Genomic DNA, 17,435 nt, shown 5'->3' on the forward strand with positions numbered 1-17,435 from the left:
TTTTCAACGTTCGCAGTTCCCTGACATCGCGCCCAAACCTCCACCTGTCATCGTACAGGGTCAAGAAGAATTTGATTCTAGTTACTCCAGAGTTGTCCAATTCCTCATACACTGGAAAGGCTTTGGACCGGAGCAACACTCATGGATACCTCTTCATCAAATTCGCGCTCCCGACTTGTTGAGGCGGTTCCACACCAGGTTCCCGCACAAGCCTTATGGGAATCATCCTGAGGACCTTCACTCTGACACCAGCATGTGCGCGCAACCCCGCTCTGCTTACAGAGCACGCACAGCTCTTCTTGCGCTACCACGGAGCTTAGCTCTGCCCCCTCGGATGTGCTGCGCTTCTCTTATGCATGGCGCGCTCATGTGACGTCGTGCACCGCTCCCCAGCTGTGAGGCAACTAATCATATGCCACTTGTCTACTGCAGCCTATCGCGGCTCCTGCTGGGGCTATACCTCCGCTCCGCCTCCTGTCCTATTGGCCCACGCCAGCTACTTATACCCTACTCATGCTCAGAGTCATTGCTGAGCATAACTTGTTGTATTGATACTGTGGGTAGAATAGAACCCCAATGGAGAGCACTCTGCAGACGCACAATATACAGGGGACAGGAATAGGGGTGTATATAATGATGAGTGAATTGTGCACATTAAAACACTTTATTAGAGTCTTGACTCAATGTTAAAATACAGACTCTAAATACCAAAATAAATGAGACTCATATGAGCCAGAAAAGCGCAGCGAAAGTAAAATATATGTACCAGGTCTCACGTGTGGAGTGTAAGCTAATATCCCTGATGATATGTGCGGGTTACAGCTAAGTGGTATCAAACCCCATTGGAATCTGTGAGTGTAGTGTTCAAACACAGACACAGCCACTAGTGGCTATATATATACACGTACCGGGTAGTGGTATGTGTGATAGTAGTCTTAATCACACAGTATACACAAGTAGGTACATCAAGTGGGTGTGATAATAGTCTTAATCACACAATATACACAGGTAGGTACACCAGGTGGGTGTACATATAGTATACACGGTGGAGTATGGCAGGTAAGTATATCTGCTTCTGTGCTCACACAGGGGTAGACCATTCAAGTCAGGAGCTCAAGGTGGTCATGGATATATATTGGTCACACAATATGTGCAGATAATAACACCAGATATATATTTCTGCAGTATGCACATATGAGCACTTTAGGTGAGTGTTTAACCCTCTGTGTTCCTGATCAGCAGGTCACTGCTATGTTGCCTGTGTAGTGCTGCAAGTCTAAGTACTGCAGCAATATTAAGAGCACTCACACATACTCTCTGACCACTACCATTTTGCAGCTGTCATAGAAGGTGTATCTGCAACAAATTAGGAGGTCGTTCATCCAATGGGTGGAAAAAATAAAAATTGTAGTACACAAGTAGTGTCTACATACACTCAGAACCATAAAAACGTGAGGAACTGGTCACATAAAAAACGGACAGAGATCGTGGTAATGCTCAGTGGCTATGCATACATAGGCTAATGCTCCGTTGCTCAATAAACGCACAGTCTCTGCTCGTGTAAATTAGGTTGAGATAAAGTATACCATGCTAACTCTCTGTATGGGAGTTAGTTTGGGTACAGGACACGCTCCGATCACGAGCGTTAGTCCCGCCCCCTTGACGTGATGACGTCACTGTCACTGTCACTGACTGTGCGTTTATTGAGCAACGGAGCATTAGCCTATGTATGCATAGCCACTGAGCATTACCACGATCTCTGTCCGTTTTTTATGTGACCAGTTCCTCACGTTTTTATGGTTCTGAGTGTATGTAGACACTACTTGTGTACTACAATTTTAAATTTTTTCCACCCATTGGATGAACGACCTCCTAATTTGTTGCAGATACACCTTCTATGACAGCTGCAAAATGGTAGTGGTCAGAGAGTATGTGTGAGTGCTCTTAATATTGCTGCAGTACTTAGACTTGCAGCACTACACAGGCAACACAGCAGTGACCTGCTGATCAGGAACACAGAGGGTTAAACACTCACCTAAAGTGCTCATATGTGCATACTGCAGAAATATATATCTGGTGTTATTATCTGCACATATTGTGTGACCAATATATATCCATGACCACCTTGAGCTCCTGACTTGAATGGTCTACCCCTGTGTGAGCACAGAAGCAGATATACTTACCTGCCATACTCCACCGTGTATACTATATGTACACCCACCTGGTGTACCTACCTGTGTATATTGTGTGATTAAGACTATTATCACACCCACTTGATGTACCTACTTGTGTATACTGTGTGATTAAGACTACTATCACACATACCACTACCCGGTACGTGTATATATATAGCCACTAGTGGCTGTGTCTGTGTTTGAACACTACACTCACAGATTCCAATGGGGTTTGATACCACTTAGCTGTAACCCGCACATATCATCAGGGATATTAGCTTACACTCCACACGTGAGACCTGGTACATATATTTTACTTTCGCTGCGCTTTTCTGGCTCACATGAGTCTCATTTATTTTGGTATTTAGCGTCTGTATTTTAACATTGAGTCAAGACTCTAATAAAGTGTTTTAATGTGCACAATTCACTCATCATTATATACACCCCTATTCCTGTCCCCTGTATATTGTGCGTCTGCAGAGTGCTCTCCATTGGGGTTCTATTCTACCCACAGTATCAATTCATTATTCACCCCAGATAGCAGCACCTCGGAGAATATAGATTTAGCAGTTGCGAGGGTTCTCTTTCCCTTCCCCACCCCCCACTCTACCCTAGTGTTTACCATAACTTGTTGTAGCCTTGTGCTCCTGCATCTGTTGTTCCTTGCTCGTCTCGCTTTCTCTCGCAGTTTTTGGATTCAATGTGTACCGACCCGGCTTGACTACTGAACCACCTCTGGATATCGACCCCGGCTTACCCTCGACTACGTGTATCTCTCCAACCCAGAACACGGCTTTATGGACTTCTACGATTCTGATATCTCCAATCCCAGACCACGGCTTAACGGACTTCCACTATTCTGACCTCTCCATCCCAAGACCTTGGCAAGAATCTGGACTAACCCGCTCTCTCCAACCCAGACCCGGCAATGTTGACAATCCGCCTACTAGGCACGCTACAGCTGCTGTAGGTGCGTGGTTCTATACTTCCCCACCTCAGTACCGGGTCCTGTCTTGCTCGTGGGTAGTGCAAGCGTTACAGAGATGTATATGTGGGTGATGTGAGATGCAGGGGGGTGGGTATATCGTTTTATAAAAAATTATATTGTGTCTAAAGTGATTAGTGTCACGGTAACTTATGACAAGATATAATGAACACCAAATATCTGGGTTGAACTGAACGAGGCTTAGATATAATAAAATATATTTATTCCTTAAAAAGGTGAACACAGCAATATAGTACAATTAACAGGCAAGAAGGTAACACTTACTTAGGGTTGGGGAATGGAGAAGTATCAGCAAGCAATTCTCCAGCAATCCGGTGACATTCAAGATGAAATCAGAAGAACTACAAGAACTGTAGGGTTGACACAGTTTATATACCTTTGTAACCCTATTCTTAACATTGAATACAGACTATTGGTGAACAATTATCTGTATCCAATCCCTAACGTGGAAACACAGTTTAACCAATGCCCCCCAGCTAGTTAGCCAATGCGTACTGGGACTCTGAGGGTCTTATTTCTGTAGCCCCATAATTAAATCGGGGGCGACGACCAGTCTACCAGATGAAGTATCTGGCAGGATCTTCATTGTTTGTAGGTGTAGATATAACACTTACAAACCACTCCAGTTTGATGCTTCTCCGCCCTCAGGTAAACAGTTAGAGTGGCAGAGTCTTTTGATCAGTACTTGGTTCCTAGACTTTGAGTCGCCCCCCTGACCATTTGCATTCCTTTGTGTGAAGGAATCTGCGTGGGTTTTTATCCCCGCCTTGAAATACAATATTAAAGTTAAAACACAGACATATTAAAATATCCGGTTCCGTTAGGTCCAGCGGGTCCAAACTTTCCAGATCTTAATGCCGGAACTGGGACATCATATGATCCAAGTTTCAGCCTGCTGCGACCTTCAGAACCAGAGATACACAAATACCACTTAAACCGTTTCATACTTTAACACAAAATTCTCCACTGTAAAATAAATCACAGTTTGTCACTAAATCCCCATTGTGGTGCAGACACTGACATTATAGTGAAACATGGGAACAGGGGAACATACAGTTTCCTGACATGACAAGGTGTAAGTCACATTCCTGGACCGCAGTCCAGTTAACCCCTTGCCTCCCTGGTGAGGTCAGGGGGTGGCCATATGGGGTGCAACCCCTTTAATACCGGGCCAACACCCCTCTCCCTCTACAATTAGTGCTCCCAAAAATAAACTGTGCTTCCCACCACCCCATAAACAAGTGTGCATAAGAAGGGGCAAATCTTGTCCCCTTTGCAGTGCCTTGTTGTTGTAAGTACAATTTGAGATCAAAAAATAATAATTGTGCATGAGTAAAAACAGAATAGAATCAAAAATAAAAGTGGTTTGTAACAGTGAACTACGGTATCTGGACCCTCCAAAAAGTGACGGACAGCTGCCAACCTCAGGTCATGATGAATGATTGAGTAAAGAGACGTCACGTCAAGGGTGACCCGGATATATTGTTTACCCCATCGGACATTTCCAAGTTGTGCAAGTAAGTCTCCTGAGTCCAATATAAATGAAGGAAGATTTCTAACATAAGGCTGTAGGTAACAGTTGACATAACGAGAAAGTCCATCTCCTAAAGATCCAATACTTGAGACAACTGGTCGGCCAGGAAGGCCGACCAATGTCTTATGGATCTTTGGGAGATGGTGAAAGATTGGGATTAACCGGACAGGGATTAACTATAAATCTAATTTTCTCTTTAGGCAGAACCTTAAGTTCAGTGCCTTGGTCAATGAGATCCATAAACATCCTCAAAAATTCACTGGTGGGGTCTGATAGTAGTTCCGAGTAGAAGGACACATCATCAAGTTGGCGTAAGGCCTCCTTAAGAGAGTCCATTCTACTCTGAACCACCACCTCGTCTCCTTTGTCAGCATTCTTAATGACTATTGCAGTGTCCTTCTGCAAAGTCTCAATCGCCATTTTCTCATCTCTGCTCAGATTGTTGTGATTAATGTAAGAAAAAGAAAAACTCTGCGCTAGTAAACGTAGATCTCAAATTTTCTCGAACATTGTTAGGTAATGTCCCTTCACATGTGTGGGATAAAAAATTGATTTTCCCTTCAACCTTGAATTCCATTCACTAAATCCAGGGGCAGATGAAGTCTGGGTGGGATCATCCCAAAGTTCCTCCATATCCCTAAGCATGCAAAAATCTTTGAATGTATGTAATGTATCTCTAGGGGAAAAAATAGAGCGGGGGAGGAAGGGGTGGTGAAAATGGTAGGTGGACAGAATCAGATTCTTAATCCGGAATTAAACTCTCAGGTCTCATCAACTCCTCAACATTGTCTGATCTATGGAAAAAGCTTTTTAATGTCAACTTCCTTGCGAGCTTGTGTACAGTACGTCAATAACAGAACCAAATAGGTCGAAGTCCATCGTTGGTGAATACTTTAAACCTTTATTGAGTAGGGAAATTTCTGGAGCCGTTAGTTCAAATCCGGATATACTGTATTCATTACATTATTGATCAAGAGTTCTTCTTTCTTTTGGTTGGCATTTTGCCTCCGTCTCCCCCCTTCTGGTTCCCTTCCGTTGCTTGGGAAAAAAGGGAATTTTTTTTGACTGTTGCTGTTGATTGGACTTTGGGCTCCTGAAAACCGGATCTGATTGTGTTTGTTGTCCTCCTCGTATTTGTCCCTCCTTTCCATTAGTGTTTAAAGAACTTCATGAATGTTGTCTTGAATGGTCACCTACATTGACAAATGAGACTGAATGAGAGGTACTTTCCACATCAGATATATCTGAATCTCCACTTTGATACCCTTTGTACTACGAGAAAATACTTGTAGCAATTTTTTAAATCAACTCTGAATTACGTTTTTAAGGTATTATAATGTAACAAGCATTTTTTGTTTCTATATCAACCATTTACAAAGTCACACCCCCTTCCTCTTCTGAAACAGGCTCTGGCACACCCCTTTTTGAGCCCTGCCCTCTCTCTAGCAGTGCACCAAATGTATCTAGTGACTGCCTGGTCACATGATCTTCCCCACAGAACTTTGCTTCTTCTGCTGCTCTGACAGCCATTTAGTGAAACCCCGAGCTGAATCTTCGACGATCGATCGGCAATTTAGCTAATTAGTTATTGTGTGGATTGTATTGATGCACATATCAGTAAACGATAGTAGTCTGGGATATCTATTGTCCCACTAGAGGAGTTAAATTACTCCCTACCAAATGCCACATTAAAGTGAGTATAAATTTCACCAACCAAAACCAATAAAGTTTTATTGTTATTAATCAACAGCGATGACGTTAAAATATAGACATAGCACATCAAGGTTAAAATCCCGAATTGGGCGGCTCATGATGAATAGTAGCTGACTGAAGTAGAATTATAACTCGGTCAAAAAACTATGAAATCCACTAAAGCTAACTTTTGTTTTTCATATATGTCTATATCCCATTGCACCTTAATTTACTATTTCTATGTAATAGGTTGAGCGTTGAGTCATTCTACAAGTTGGATATTGATGCACATATCAAAGGGAAACATGTTAAATAATAATTTAAAAAAACGGCAGCTGGTACTGCTGCTTTAAGATTTTACAATCTAACTGACCAACATAGTTACATTCACTCAGTCAGGACCCTGCTTTGTTTTTTGTTTTTAAATGTAATGACTTTATTTCATATAGCGCTTTTCTCCCAAGGAAACTCCAAGCGTGTCACAGTTACAGTACAGCACGCAGTACGCAGCCCATGGGATAGTTACAGACACAGCCCCTGCCCCGAGGAGCTTACAATCTATGTTTTTGGTGCCTGAGGCACAGGGAGATAAAGTGACTCTCCCAAGCAGCGGACACTGGGAATTAATTCAGATTCCTGATTCAAAAAGTGTCAGTGTCTTTACTCAGAGCCTCCTCTTATGCAAAATACATTTTGCCTGTTTAGGCCTAAACACCGACTCAATCCAACTAACAAATATAACAGAACATACAACACTCTGCTTCTGTTAGAATAAGATAACGATGACAGTCATCTTTAATTATCCCAAAGGGGAAGAAAATATATTATTTCAGCAAAACTGTTTCACCGTGGTGTGTGCTGGGTGTTAACCCCTTTGCTGCCAGGGGGACCTAGCTCAGGAGTTCCCAGTGACCGCTGATCAGCCGTTGTAACCCTTTATACCCTGCAAGCAGGGCACCTCAGCGCTAAATAATGGCACAGGCTGTACACATGAAGTTCAGTTCTGGGAAGGGGTGAGGGGGTACCATTCTACGTTGGGATTTCTTTGATTTATTTATACTTCATCCAATTAATTCAACCTATTACCCCAGCCTTAATGATCACTGATACAGCTTGCTTAGGCATGTGTTGCCCTGAGTCAGTGTCCTTCCCCCCCCCTTGGGAACTGAACTATGAGTGCTCAGGGCTCCTGACAGCTCTCAGCTGACTGAGCCCCTGACATCAGCACGTGCTTCCGGGTGGGCGTGACCCTCTAGCGGTGAGATAGGCGTGGTATTGGTGACGTGCGGTATTGGGGGTGTGGCTGTCAGAGCGAGGCTGGGTCACGCGGGCGCGTCTCGCGGCAGAGGCGTTGGTTGGTAAGGAACGGCGGAGGCGGCTCGCGCCATGGACTTCCTGCTGGGCAACGCTTTCGGCACCCCGGTGGGGCAGCGGATCGGTGAGTCCTCCATACCCGGGAGGAATTAAGCCGCTAAACCGGTTTATGCGACCACCCTCATCTACTCCCCCCACTCGCAACACTTCAGCCAATGGAAAGTTGCCTAATCTCTGATGTTAGCCAATCAACGCGCGGCGTCCTGTTGCCTCCGCCAATGGTGTGGAAGAGGGGGTCAGCGGCCACCCAATTAGCGTAGAGGTTGCTTTGTTAGGCTCGGCAGCTGGCCAATGGGAGCAGAGAAGACCTGCTGCAGGGGCGTGGTCTCGTATTCTGATGAGCTGCTTTATAATGAGCCTCTCCTGGGGGTTTGAACATGCTGCCACTCCCATTAACCCATTCAACACTGCCACAATCAGTGGGGCTACCTCCTGTGCAGTGTTATACTGGGTGGCACCATTTGGTAATCTAACCCCCTGCATTTCCACCTCAGTTTGGGTTTTTGCTGGGGTTGTGAAAGTTCTGGGATTCTGTGGATAGGTGTTCCGGTTACACATTGGTGTTAATGAGTTAATACTCCCATGTCATGTAATAATCACTATGACATACACTTGTGCCTTGTATTCTACATCTCAGAACAAAGTGATGGCTAAAAGCAGGTTACCCTCTTTTTTTTTTCTAATGGAACCCTAACATGGTACAAATGGCAGTTTGCAGGGGGGAAGGTGCCAGAATACTAAACAAAGATAAATCAATTTGTATCCAAACTGCAATAAATCATTCAGATTTACATAAAGAAATAAAGTTTTTTCTTTGATCTCTCACCCCCCCCCCCCCCCCCCCCCAAAAAAGAGAAGATCTATAGAACAACCCCCTCTCAAAATCTCGGTGTAAAGTATAGGATCCTACAAAAGCCGCAATGCACATCCAATTTGACAAAATGATTTAGTTAATTGCTATGTTTTTTTTGTTATATATATTTTTTTCTGCACTCGCTACCCTGAGTGATTCAGTGAGACTTCCAGATAGATTCAATTGTGTTCTTGATTCACTAGTATCAATTCACAGAGCTGGTAAAATCGCCCTACAAGTTACACTGGAAATTTTGTAAATATTGACGGTTGTTGCTATACTACTACAGGCATACCCCGGTTTAAGGACACTCACTTTAAGTACACTCGCGAGTAAGGACATATCGCCCAATAGGCAAACGGCAGCTCGCGCATGCGCCTGTCAGCATGTCCTGAGCAGCAATACCGGCTCCCTACCTGCACCGAAGCTGTGCGCAAGCGGGGAGACTATAGAGCCTGCTACAAATGCGTTATTTACATCAGTTATTCACGTATATGATGATTGCCGTACAGTACATGCATCGATAAAGTGAAGCACTACCTTTTTCCCACTTAAGTACATTTTCGCTTTACATACATGCTCCGGTCCCATTGCGTACGTTAATGCGGGGTATGCCTGTATTCATTATCATACTAGTATGACCTGCCCAATTTTGTTTTCCCCTGCTGTACCGTTTACCTTATTCACTGACGTTGAGTATAATACAGGAGTGCTGATGTTATGTTTGTTGTTTTGTTATACAGTAGGGCCCCGCTCAAACGGCGGGCTCCAGGCTGCCGCCGTAAAGCGGAAATTGCCGCAAAGCGGGGCCCTACTGTACTGTATTGTTCCTTTGAAAACAGAGACGCAGAGCTGTAAACCGACTCTTTAGCTGACAAATGGCATCTGACAAGAACTTGCGCACGCACTAAACCTGTTGTTTAGTGACAGCCGGATACTCGGCTGCTTTGCACGTCATGCCGTAAAAACGGAACAAACGCCGAACTTAATGAATATGGGTATACATTGGGAAACGCTGTATGAGCGGAACGCTGTAAAGTGGGGCCCTACTGCATACTATTCTACTCTACACCAGTGTTTGTTAACCATTTTTTGGTTAAAGAACCCTATAGTTATATTGTGAAACACCAACCCTCTAATAGCATGTCTGAGATCACATGCATTGTAAGGAACCCCAACCCTCTCTAATAGCGTGTCTGAGATCAGATGCATTGTAAGGAACCCCAACCCTCTCTAATAGCGCGTCTGAGATCAGATGCATTGTAAGGAACCCCAACCCTCTCTAATAGCGCGTCTGAGATCAGATGCATTGTAAGGAACCCCAACCCTCTCTAATAGCGCGTCTGAGATCAGATGCATTGTAAGGAACCCCAACCCTCTCTAATAGCGCATCTGAGATCAGATGCATTGTACATTCTTCAATATTTGGCAGCATTTTCAAATGATCTGAGAATTGCAGGGAAGCCCGTGGAACCCAAGGGCTCCTAGGAACTCCGGTTTAAAAACACTGCTCTACACCTTTATCTCCCAGACACTTGGGTAATAACATTCTCATCTTTACTAACACTAAAGGTAAAGCATGTTTGCAATTGGGCTCTTTTGTACCTTAATCCCTTCTATTTTGGGGATATTTTCTTATGTTCTATATATGCAGTTTTCCCCCTAGTGCACCTTCCTTATCTTTCACTCAAGGTTGAGCGATCACCGATCTTTAGTTCAATCTTTTGGCCTAATCATTTCAAGCCAAAGGACTCCACTAAATGACCCATACTTTTGAGATAAAAATCATACTGTAATGTACTAGATCATTTGTCATATAGGACAGGCATTGGGGCCTCTTTGTTTTATTGTACTATACTTGAGGTTACTTTCCTAGTGGCTCTCCGATATATAATGTTGTGGGTCTGAATTAGCTAAGATTGTGTATGTCTATATGTAAACTATAGGATCTACATAAAAGGATTGACCGACATCATTGTAATTTGGCGTCAGGCCATGAAATGTGTATTGCAAACAGGTGTTGATACATTTATTGCAATATATACAATGTCATTTAGAACAATGGTGCTCAGCTCCAGTCCCCAAACCTCCCCACGCCCCCATATCTCCGCTTCAGCACAGGTGGCTCAATCAGTCCCAGCTTCAGGAAAGGTGCTCCAGCATCTGGGCGCCAACCGCTCCCCCCCCACCCCCGACCTCTAAAGGTTAAAGGTTATCCATCCTACTTAGTACCAAAGTGACCTGTTTAACCCTTTGATCATGTGGACGTTTTCCAGAGCAGTCACATGATCGCTCCCGTCACTGATGACGAAACAGGCGGAGGGGGAAAGGAGGTCCCGCTCCCGCCTGGGTTCAGTGGAGATCGTGTTGGAGCGCAGGAAAACATGCATTTTTTTGTGGGGAGGGCGTAACTGTGTCATGGGACACCCAGGGTGCCAAACCCCTTGTGGGAGCACAGGGGTGACCCACTCCAGTCCTCAAGAGCCACAGGTTTTCAGGATATCCTTGCTTCAGCACAGCTTGCTCAATCAGCGGCTCAGTCAATCACTGAGCCTCCTGTGCTGAAGCAGGGATATCCTGAAAACCTGACCTGGCGGTGGTCCTTGAGGACTGGAACTAGCCACCCCTGCTGTAGTAGATACGTCCAAGGCCCTAAAAGGGTTAATAGGTGAAATGCTGGTGATTCCAAAAATAAAACTGAGTGCTTTTTTACCATTTAAAAAAAAAAAAAAAAAAAAAAACATTTTTATTTACTATATTGAGTTTGTTGCCCTTTTGGACATATTAATAACCGATAACACAGTGTGCAAAGAGTCCGTCCTGTAACCGGCACAGTAAGGAAGTACAATTGGATCTAGATAATAATGTCTGGCAAAGGAATGCAGATTAAATACCCATAAGGAGACTACAGGGAGTAAATGATAATAATAATAACCATGCATTGTATAATGATATCGCTGCAGTATATAGGATAGCTATATATTTGATCTGTGTTGGAAATCTCGAACAATCTAACCGAACTGCAGTATATTTGTGTATGTTCTAGTTACGGGTGTATGTACTGTTCCATCGTTAATAAATCCCATATACATTTGTGCAGCGGGGGATACAATATCTTTTTGACACAATGTTTCTATCATAAGCCAAAGAGCTAAAGAGGAAGGGCATTAGCAGATGCCATTAGATATCGGTTTAGGACATTTGGTTGCTGCAGTTTTTGCTGCGACCAATTCTCCGCCAGCGTTCCGCTGCCACTCACCTCACCGCCGGGACCTCTCGTCGCCAAGGTAAGTCTCTAACCTTAACCCTAATGCTAATGCTACACGCACTCCCTAAAACCATACGCCCTTGCCCTAAAAGCCCCTATCCTTAACCGCTAAATTAACCCTTAAATGACCTTGGCGCAGCGGTGGAGGGTCTCTCTGCGACCGGATGCCAGCGGAGACATGGTCGTGATGACATGGCAGATAAGAACCACTTGACTCGCCCGGTCTGCAAATTCTCCTGTCTGCTGTAATACCTCAAACCCCACTTCATCCTTGTTAGACTGTTCCAAACATTCTTGCATTCCCTGACTGTGTCAGCCCCTGCCACCTCTGCTGGGCGGCTGTTCCATGAATCCACCACCACGCGTTCCATGAAGAAGTACCTCCTTGCTTGACCAGAACGGAATAGAAAAGAACTCGTTGTTATTCTCATGTAGGATGGTTATTTTCGAAGGTGGTTTGAAGGCAGCTGAACGGGTGGATGGAATGTTTATTCCCGTAATGGAACGGTTGTGATGTGAGGCGCGCTGGTGTTATAGGGGCAGTGTGTGTGTGTGTGTGTGTGTGTGTGTGTGTGTGTGTGTGTGTGTGTGTGTGTGTGTGTGTGTGTGTGTGTGTGTGTGTGTGCTCCAAAATCCGCCAGGCAACCAAATCTCTGGGAATCCCTGATCTACCGTAATAAAAAACGGGATATTAACCCATTAACCAGCATTTATTACAGGGTAGTGTGCGTCTTTGTGCGCGTGTCTGCGTGTGAGCGATATCTCAAATACAAATCCCACGTGTGAGCACATTCACGTCTCAGACAGGTCTGCCGCCCTGCCCTTCCCCATTATCTCTGAGCATACACGGCTTTCACTGCCGCCAGGGATTCTGGGTGATGACATGCAAATTAACACTGTCAGTTTTTGCTTTTTATCCATTTTAAGCGTGCTCATTTGCATGTCATTACCCAGAATCCCTGGCGGCAGTGGTAGCACTGTATGCAAAAAGATAATGGGGAAAGGCAGGGCTGTGACCTGCCTGAGACATGGGATATTTGCATTAGCTGTACAGTGGAGGGTTCTTGTCACGTGTTCACTCTCCATATGGGGTGAGTGTGTGAGTGTGTGAGTGTGTGAGTGTGTGAGTGTGTGAGTGTGTGAGTGTTCGCTAATTTAAAAGCGGCCCTACCTCCTGCGAACGCGATTTCTTAATATTACCGGAGCTTGGGCCAAAGATATTTGTAGCTTTTATTTGTTTTTTCTTTTTGTGCCGTTTGACACCCACAAAATGGCCGCTATGTCGCCAGACTCCAAACATGGCGGCGCCAGCGAGCTGCAGGAAGCCGCGGCATCGGGGCCCCGGTTTGGGTGAGAGAGAAATGTCAGCTTGGCTGCGACTGCTCCCTTAACCTCTTGCCTGCCACAGAGGTCAGCAGCACACTCCCCTGCAGCACAGGAGGTGAGGGAGCCCACGTAGGGGTTAAAGAGAACCTTGTGGGACAAATGTACTGGCTAATTGTCTTTCTTAAACTAATCTTACCGTGCTAAAAGCAAAGATTTGGCTTCTTTTGTTTGTCATTAATTACAAATTGTATCATATCGGGGTCCCTGAATGGTGGGCGTGTTTCTCAGTCCAATATTTTCTTTCCCCTAATCCTAGCCTGTCCTTATCAGAGAGCCAATAAGGGGAGGAGGAGAGAGACGGGGGCTCTGCCTGTGCAAACTCTTGTAGAATACACAGTGACAGCAGGCAGAGGCAATCGCACCCCTCCCAGGTCTCGGCTCCGTGTTTACATAATAACTTTAATAAGTGATTTAAAAATACTGGTGTCCGATTTGGGTAAAAAGGCATCAATCACCCAGATGTTAATGTTCCCCCCCCCCTCCCCTCCCCTCCCCTCCCCCCTGCCTTAATCATGTCACTGCCATTAGTACACTTTGCCCCTAGGAGGGACTGACCCCTTAACCATGTCACTGCCATTAGTACACTTTGCCCCTAGGAGGGACTGATCCCTTAACCATGTCACTGCCATTAGTACACTTTGCCCTAGGAGGGACTGACCCATTAACCATGTCACTGCCATTAGTACACTTTGCCCCTAGGAGGGACTGATCCCTTAACCATGTCACTGCCATTAGTACACTTTGCCCCTAGGAGGGACTGACCCCTTAACCATGTCACTGCCATTAGTACACTTTACAGGGACAGACACGTTTAAACAGCGCTATAAAACATTTGTAAGCAAGGTCACAGGTTTATACTGAGCAGATAATTGAGCTATTCTGTGCTGGTCCTTGAAGTCCGATATCAGACCGTCACCCAGTGGCTCGGCGCTGCCCGCTTTCTGCCTGTGGGTATTGTGATCCAGGCCCTGCATCGTGTATTGATCTGCCAGTCACGTAAGATGCCAGACCACGCGGGCACTGCCAGGGTGCAATGTCTCCCGGCTCAGGTTCCTGTTGATCAGCTGCCAACGAACCCTTTGGACTTTGTGCGTGTTCAGTTAATGGGCGTAGGAGTCCGATTACAGGCCCGACTCGCAGCTCTCCAAGCGCTTGCCAATGAAGTGGGATATTCCAGTGCTTCATTTGACAGTGTGCAAAGTAGAGTGTAAACTCTTTAGCAGTGGCTGCTGCTATTTAAAGGGGTATGTGTGATTGTACATACCGTGGTTTGTTTGTTTTTTGTAGGGGTAAAAGGTGTTGGAATTCAAAAATCACATTTGATATAAATAATAGGGTAATGTATATGGCAGAAGTTCTTGAGTGTATTAATCAATCGGGCACACATCATCTGTTACAAATTATTTAAAAAAAAAAAATACAATTGTTTTTGACAGGTCAAGATCCTTCTTGTTTCTATGTTGATCTAACCACACACATTATATAACTTATGGTGGGTAAAAAAAAGTGACAAAACCCCTCCACCGCAGTGTGCAGCAAATAAAAGTATCACGTGTGAGCCCATTCACACGTCTCAGGTCTGCAACCCTGCCCTACCCCATTATCTCTTAGCATGCAATGCTTCCACTGCAGCCAGGGATTCTGGGTAATGACATGCAAATCAGCGCTCAGTGTCAACTTTTTTTCTTCTTATCCATTCTAACAATGATCCCTATAAGCTTACGCCTGCCGTATAACACAGCTTTCAGCACAGCCTGGGTTACAAAAGTGCATACGTGTGGAATGTCATCAATAAATTGCAAGCCAATTTGGGACGAGTGCAGGATTACACCCCCCAGGTATTGGTGCCAGAACAGCTCATTCTGCACCAGGCTAGTGAATCCATGGAAAGGCTAGCAGGACTCCTGCAGGGAATTCGTTCCGTAGGGCTTATTCTCAGCCTCGCCCTCCCTGCACTGATGCTGTCATTCTTCTTCTTCTTTTTTTTTTTTAACCGTTGGCTTCAGCCAAGCTCATCTAGGTTGCAAAACCAGTCACACAGCCGCTGTGATGTGTCACAAGAGGAACAAAGCAGAATTGAGCCAGTTCCTCGTGCCTCAACCTCGGGGTGCAGCAGGGGGGGGGGGGGGGGAATTCAGCTGTCAGCGCTGACCTTTGCACCCTGTCCTATGCAGGGGTCCACTCTACCAAGCGTGGTCTTTTTCGTCTACAAGCTGGAGCGGGGACGTGGTCTGCAGGGAAGAGTCGTCCCCCATCCACAAACCCCGTTGGAGTGTCCTGGCCCTGTTCATATTCCGAACGGAGCCGTGCGTGATAAAAAGGGTTACTAACCAAACGTCTCGCGGCTTCGGTGTGTCATGGGGTCCGCTGAACTCGCTGTTGTAGACGAGCATTTAAAAAAAAAAAAAAAATCTCGGTTTAGGGTTTATTGACTCCTTTAGAGCCCAACCAGCTGTCAATGTATTGCAGCGTATGCCCTGTATTGCGGACTGCTCTAAGAATATAACTGATCTAGGATGGAATGGGAGTGAGGAATGTTCCGTGAGCAGACGCCAGACTCGTTTCTGCTGTGTAATTTTCATATGCAGCATCCGCCCATTCTCCTGATTTAACCCACAAGGACAGTTTTGGATCCAGGAGTTAGGAGAACTAACCAGACTGTGTCTCTCTCTCAGAAACCTTCTTGTGATGAGAAGCATTCACTTGTTCTTAATCACACCAGACGAAAGGGGTTTGTAGTGTCAGAACTTGGCTATAAGGCTGTTACTGTGGCAAGGTAACAACTTTATATCCTGTATGGACAATCTACTGCCCAAGCATGGGACTGGTGCATCTGGGGATCTTTCCCTGTCCAAACCAGGTTTTAGGAATTACTAATGTGCATATGAATAGACTGTTGGGTGATTGTAGAAACCTGGTGTGACTGGGGCTTCCCGAAGAGAGGATTGGGAACAGCTACATTAAACCTTTGAGTGCCCCAAGACATACCCTGAACGTCATAAGGGCTGACACTAGGGTACGTCATGCTATAAATGCTTGTTTTCTTGAACGCGATCAGAAGTGGCATAGCCTTAACTTTTATTTTACGCACTGGGGCACTTGCCCGGGACCATGTGATCACTACACCAAGCCATCACGTGGTTGAGATCTGACACAACAACGGCACGCTGATACTCGTCCCTTAGACACTGACATCCATTGAGAGCAGGAGCGGGCAGAGACCTTGAGCTCTCCTCGGCCCTCACGCCTGTCAGCCATGTCTCCTCACGAAGTACACGACGGTGACTGACCTATCTGTCACAACCGCGGCCGATCATAGCGCTCCCGGCCCTGCTTGGATATCGCGCTAGTAAAGCAGGATTGGGCACTCTCTTGCTAGTCACGGGAGTGACTGATAGGTCAGTCGGTGCCAGAGGTCAAATTGTAGGCGCCCAGGCTTTTACCATGCCTGCCTTTTAGTGCCCCGTGTCCCCTGGCACATCGCGATCATGTAACCGCTCCTGGGAGCAATCGTGTCATTGCGGCATCACTGAAGACTCGAACCCAATGAGAAGTCTCCTTTTCTGTAAATCTTCCAACCAGATCTCCCCCCAAATGACCTGGAAAAGCCCATGACGTGGCCACTGCCACGTGGGGCCCCTGGAGTGCCTGAACCCCATAACTTGGTGGCTACATCATGGGTTCATTTTGATTCAGGTATGATAAAGTTTGACCCAAATAAATAACGCACAAAAACCACATGAACATAGTTGCTTGATACCCAAAGGTGTTTTTTTTTTATTTATTACTTTCAATGCTTGGATTAAATATCCAGCTCAGTTTGAAAGTTATTTCTAAGTGTTTTTCATTTCCCTCCAATTACATTAATTTTTTTAAATATACAGGTGAAGTTGATAACATCAGTCTCGTAGAGAAGCCATTTTTGCAAAGATATCACTTATCTCATAAAATATGAAATTCCTTGCAGTCTTCACTATTAAGCAACAGAAAGGATGCTAACAGTTCTTGGGCCGATCGTTGATCTGAAACGATTTTTGCACTTGTTAAAGCCTGGAAAAAACTCTTCATTCGCTAGATACAGGCGTACACGCTAATGGAAGAAGAATGTTGTACACTGCAGAAATTTTTTGTATATGCGGCATAGTGTG

The 17,435-nt window shown here is 45.2% G+C and overlaps 1 protein-coding gene across 1 annotated transcript in view; it reads left to right on the forward strand.

Annotated features, from left to right (window-relative positions):
* Nucleotides 1-7,685: 7,685 nt before the first annotated feature.
* The window catches only part of TOM1 (target of myb1 membrane trafficking protein), a 117,482-nt gene continuing 107,732 nt past the window's right edge, over nt 7,686-17,435 (forward strand). The window contains exon 1 of the mRNA XM_075573706.1: nt 7,686-7,844. Within this exon, the coding sequence (XP_075429821.1) occupies nt 7,793-7,844 (52 nt within the window). The 5' untranslated portion in view covers nt 7,686-7,792. The remainder of the gene's footprint in view (nt 7,845-17,435) is intronic.

This window comes from Ascaphus truei, chromosome 17 (assembly GCF_040206685.1).
Source record: "Ascaphus truei isolate aAscTru1 chromosome 17, aAscTru1.hap1, whole genome shotgun sequence".
In the NCBI taxonomy this organism is placed as follows: domain Eukaryota; kingdom Metazoa; phylum Chordata; class Amphibia; order Anura; family Ascaphidae; genus Ascaphus; species Ascaphus truei.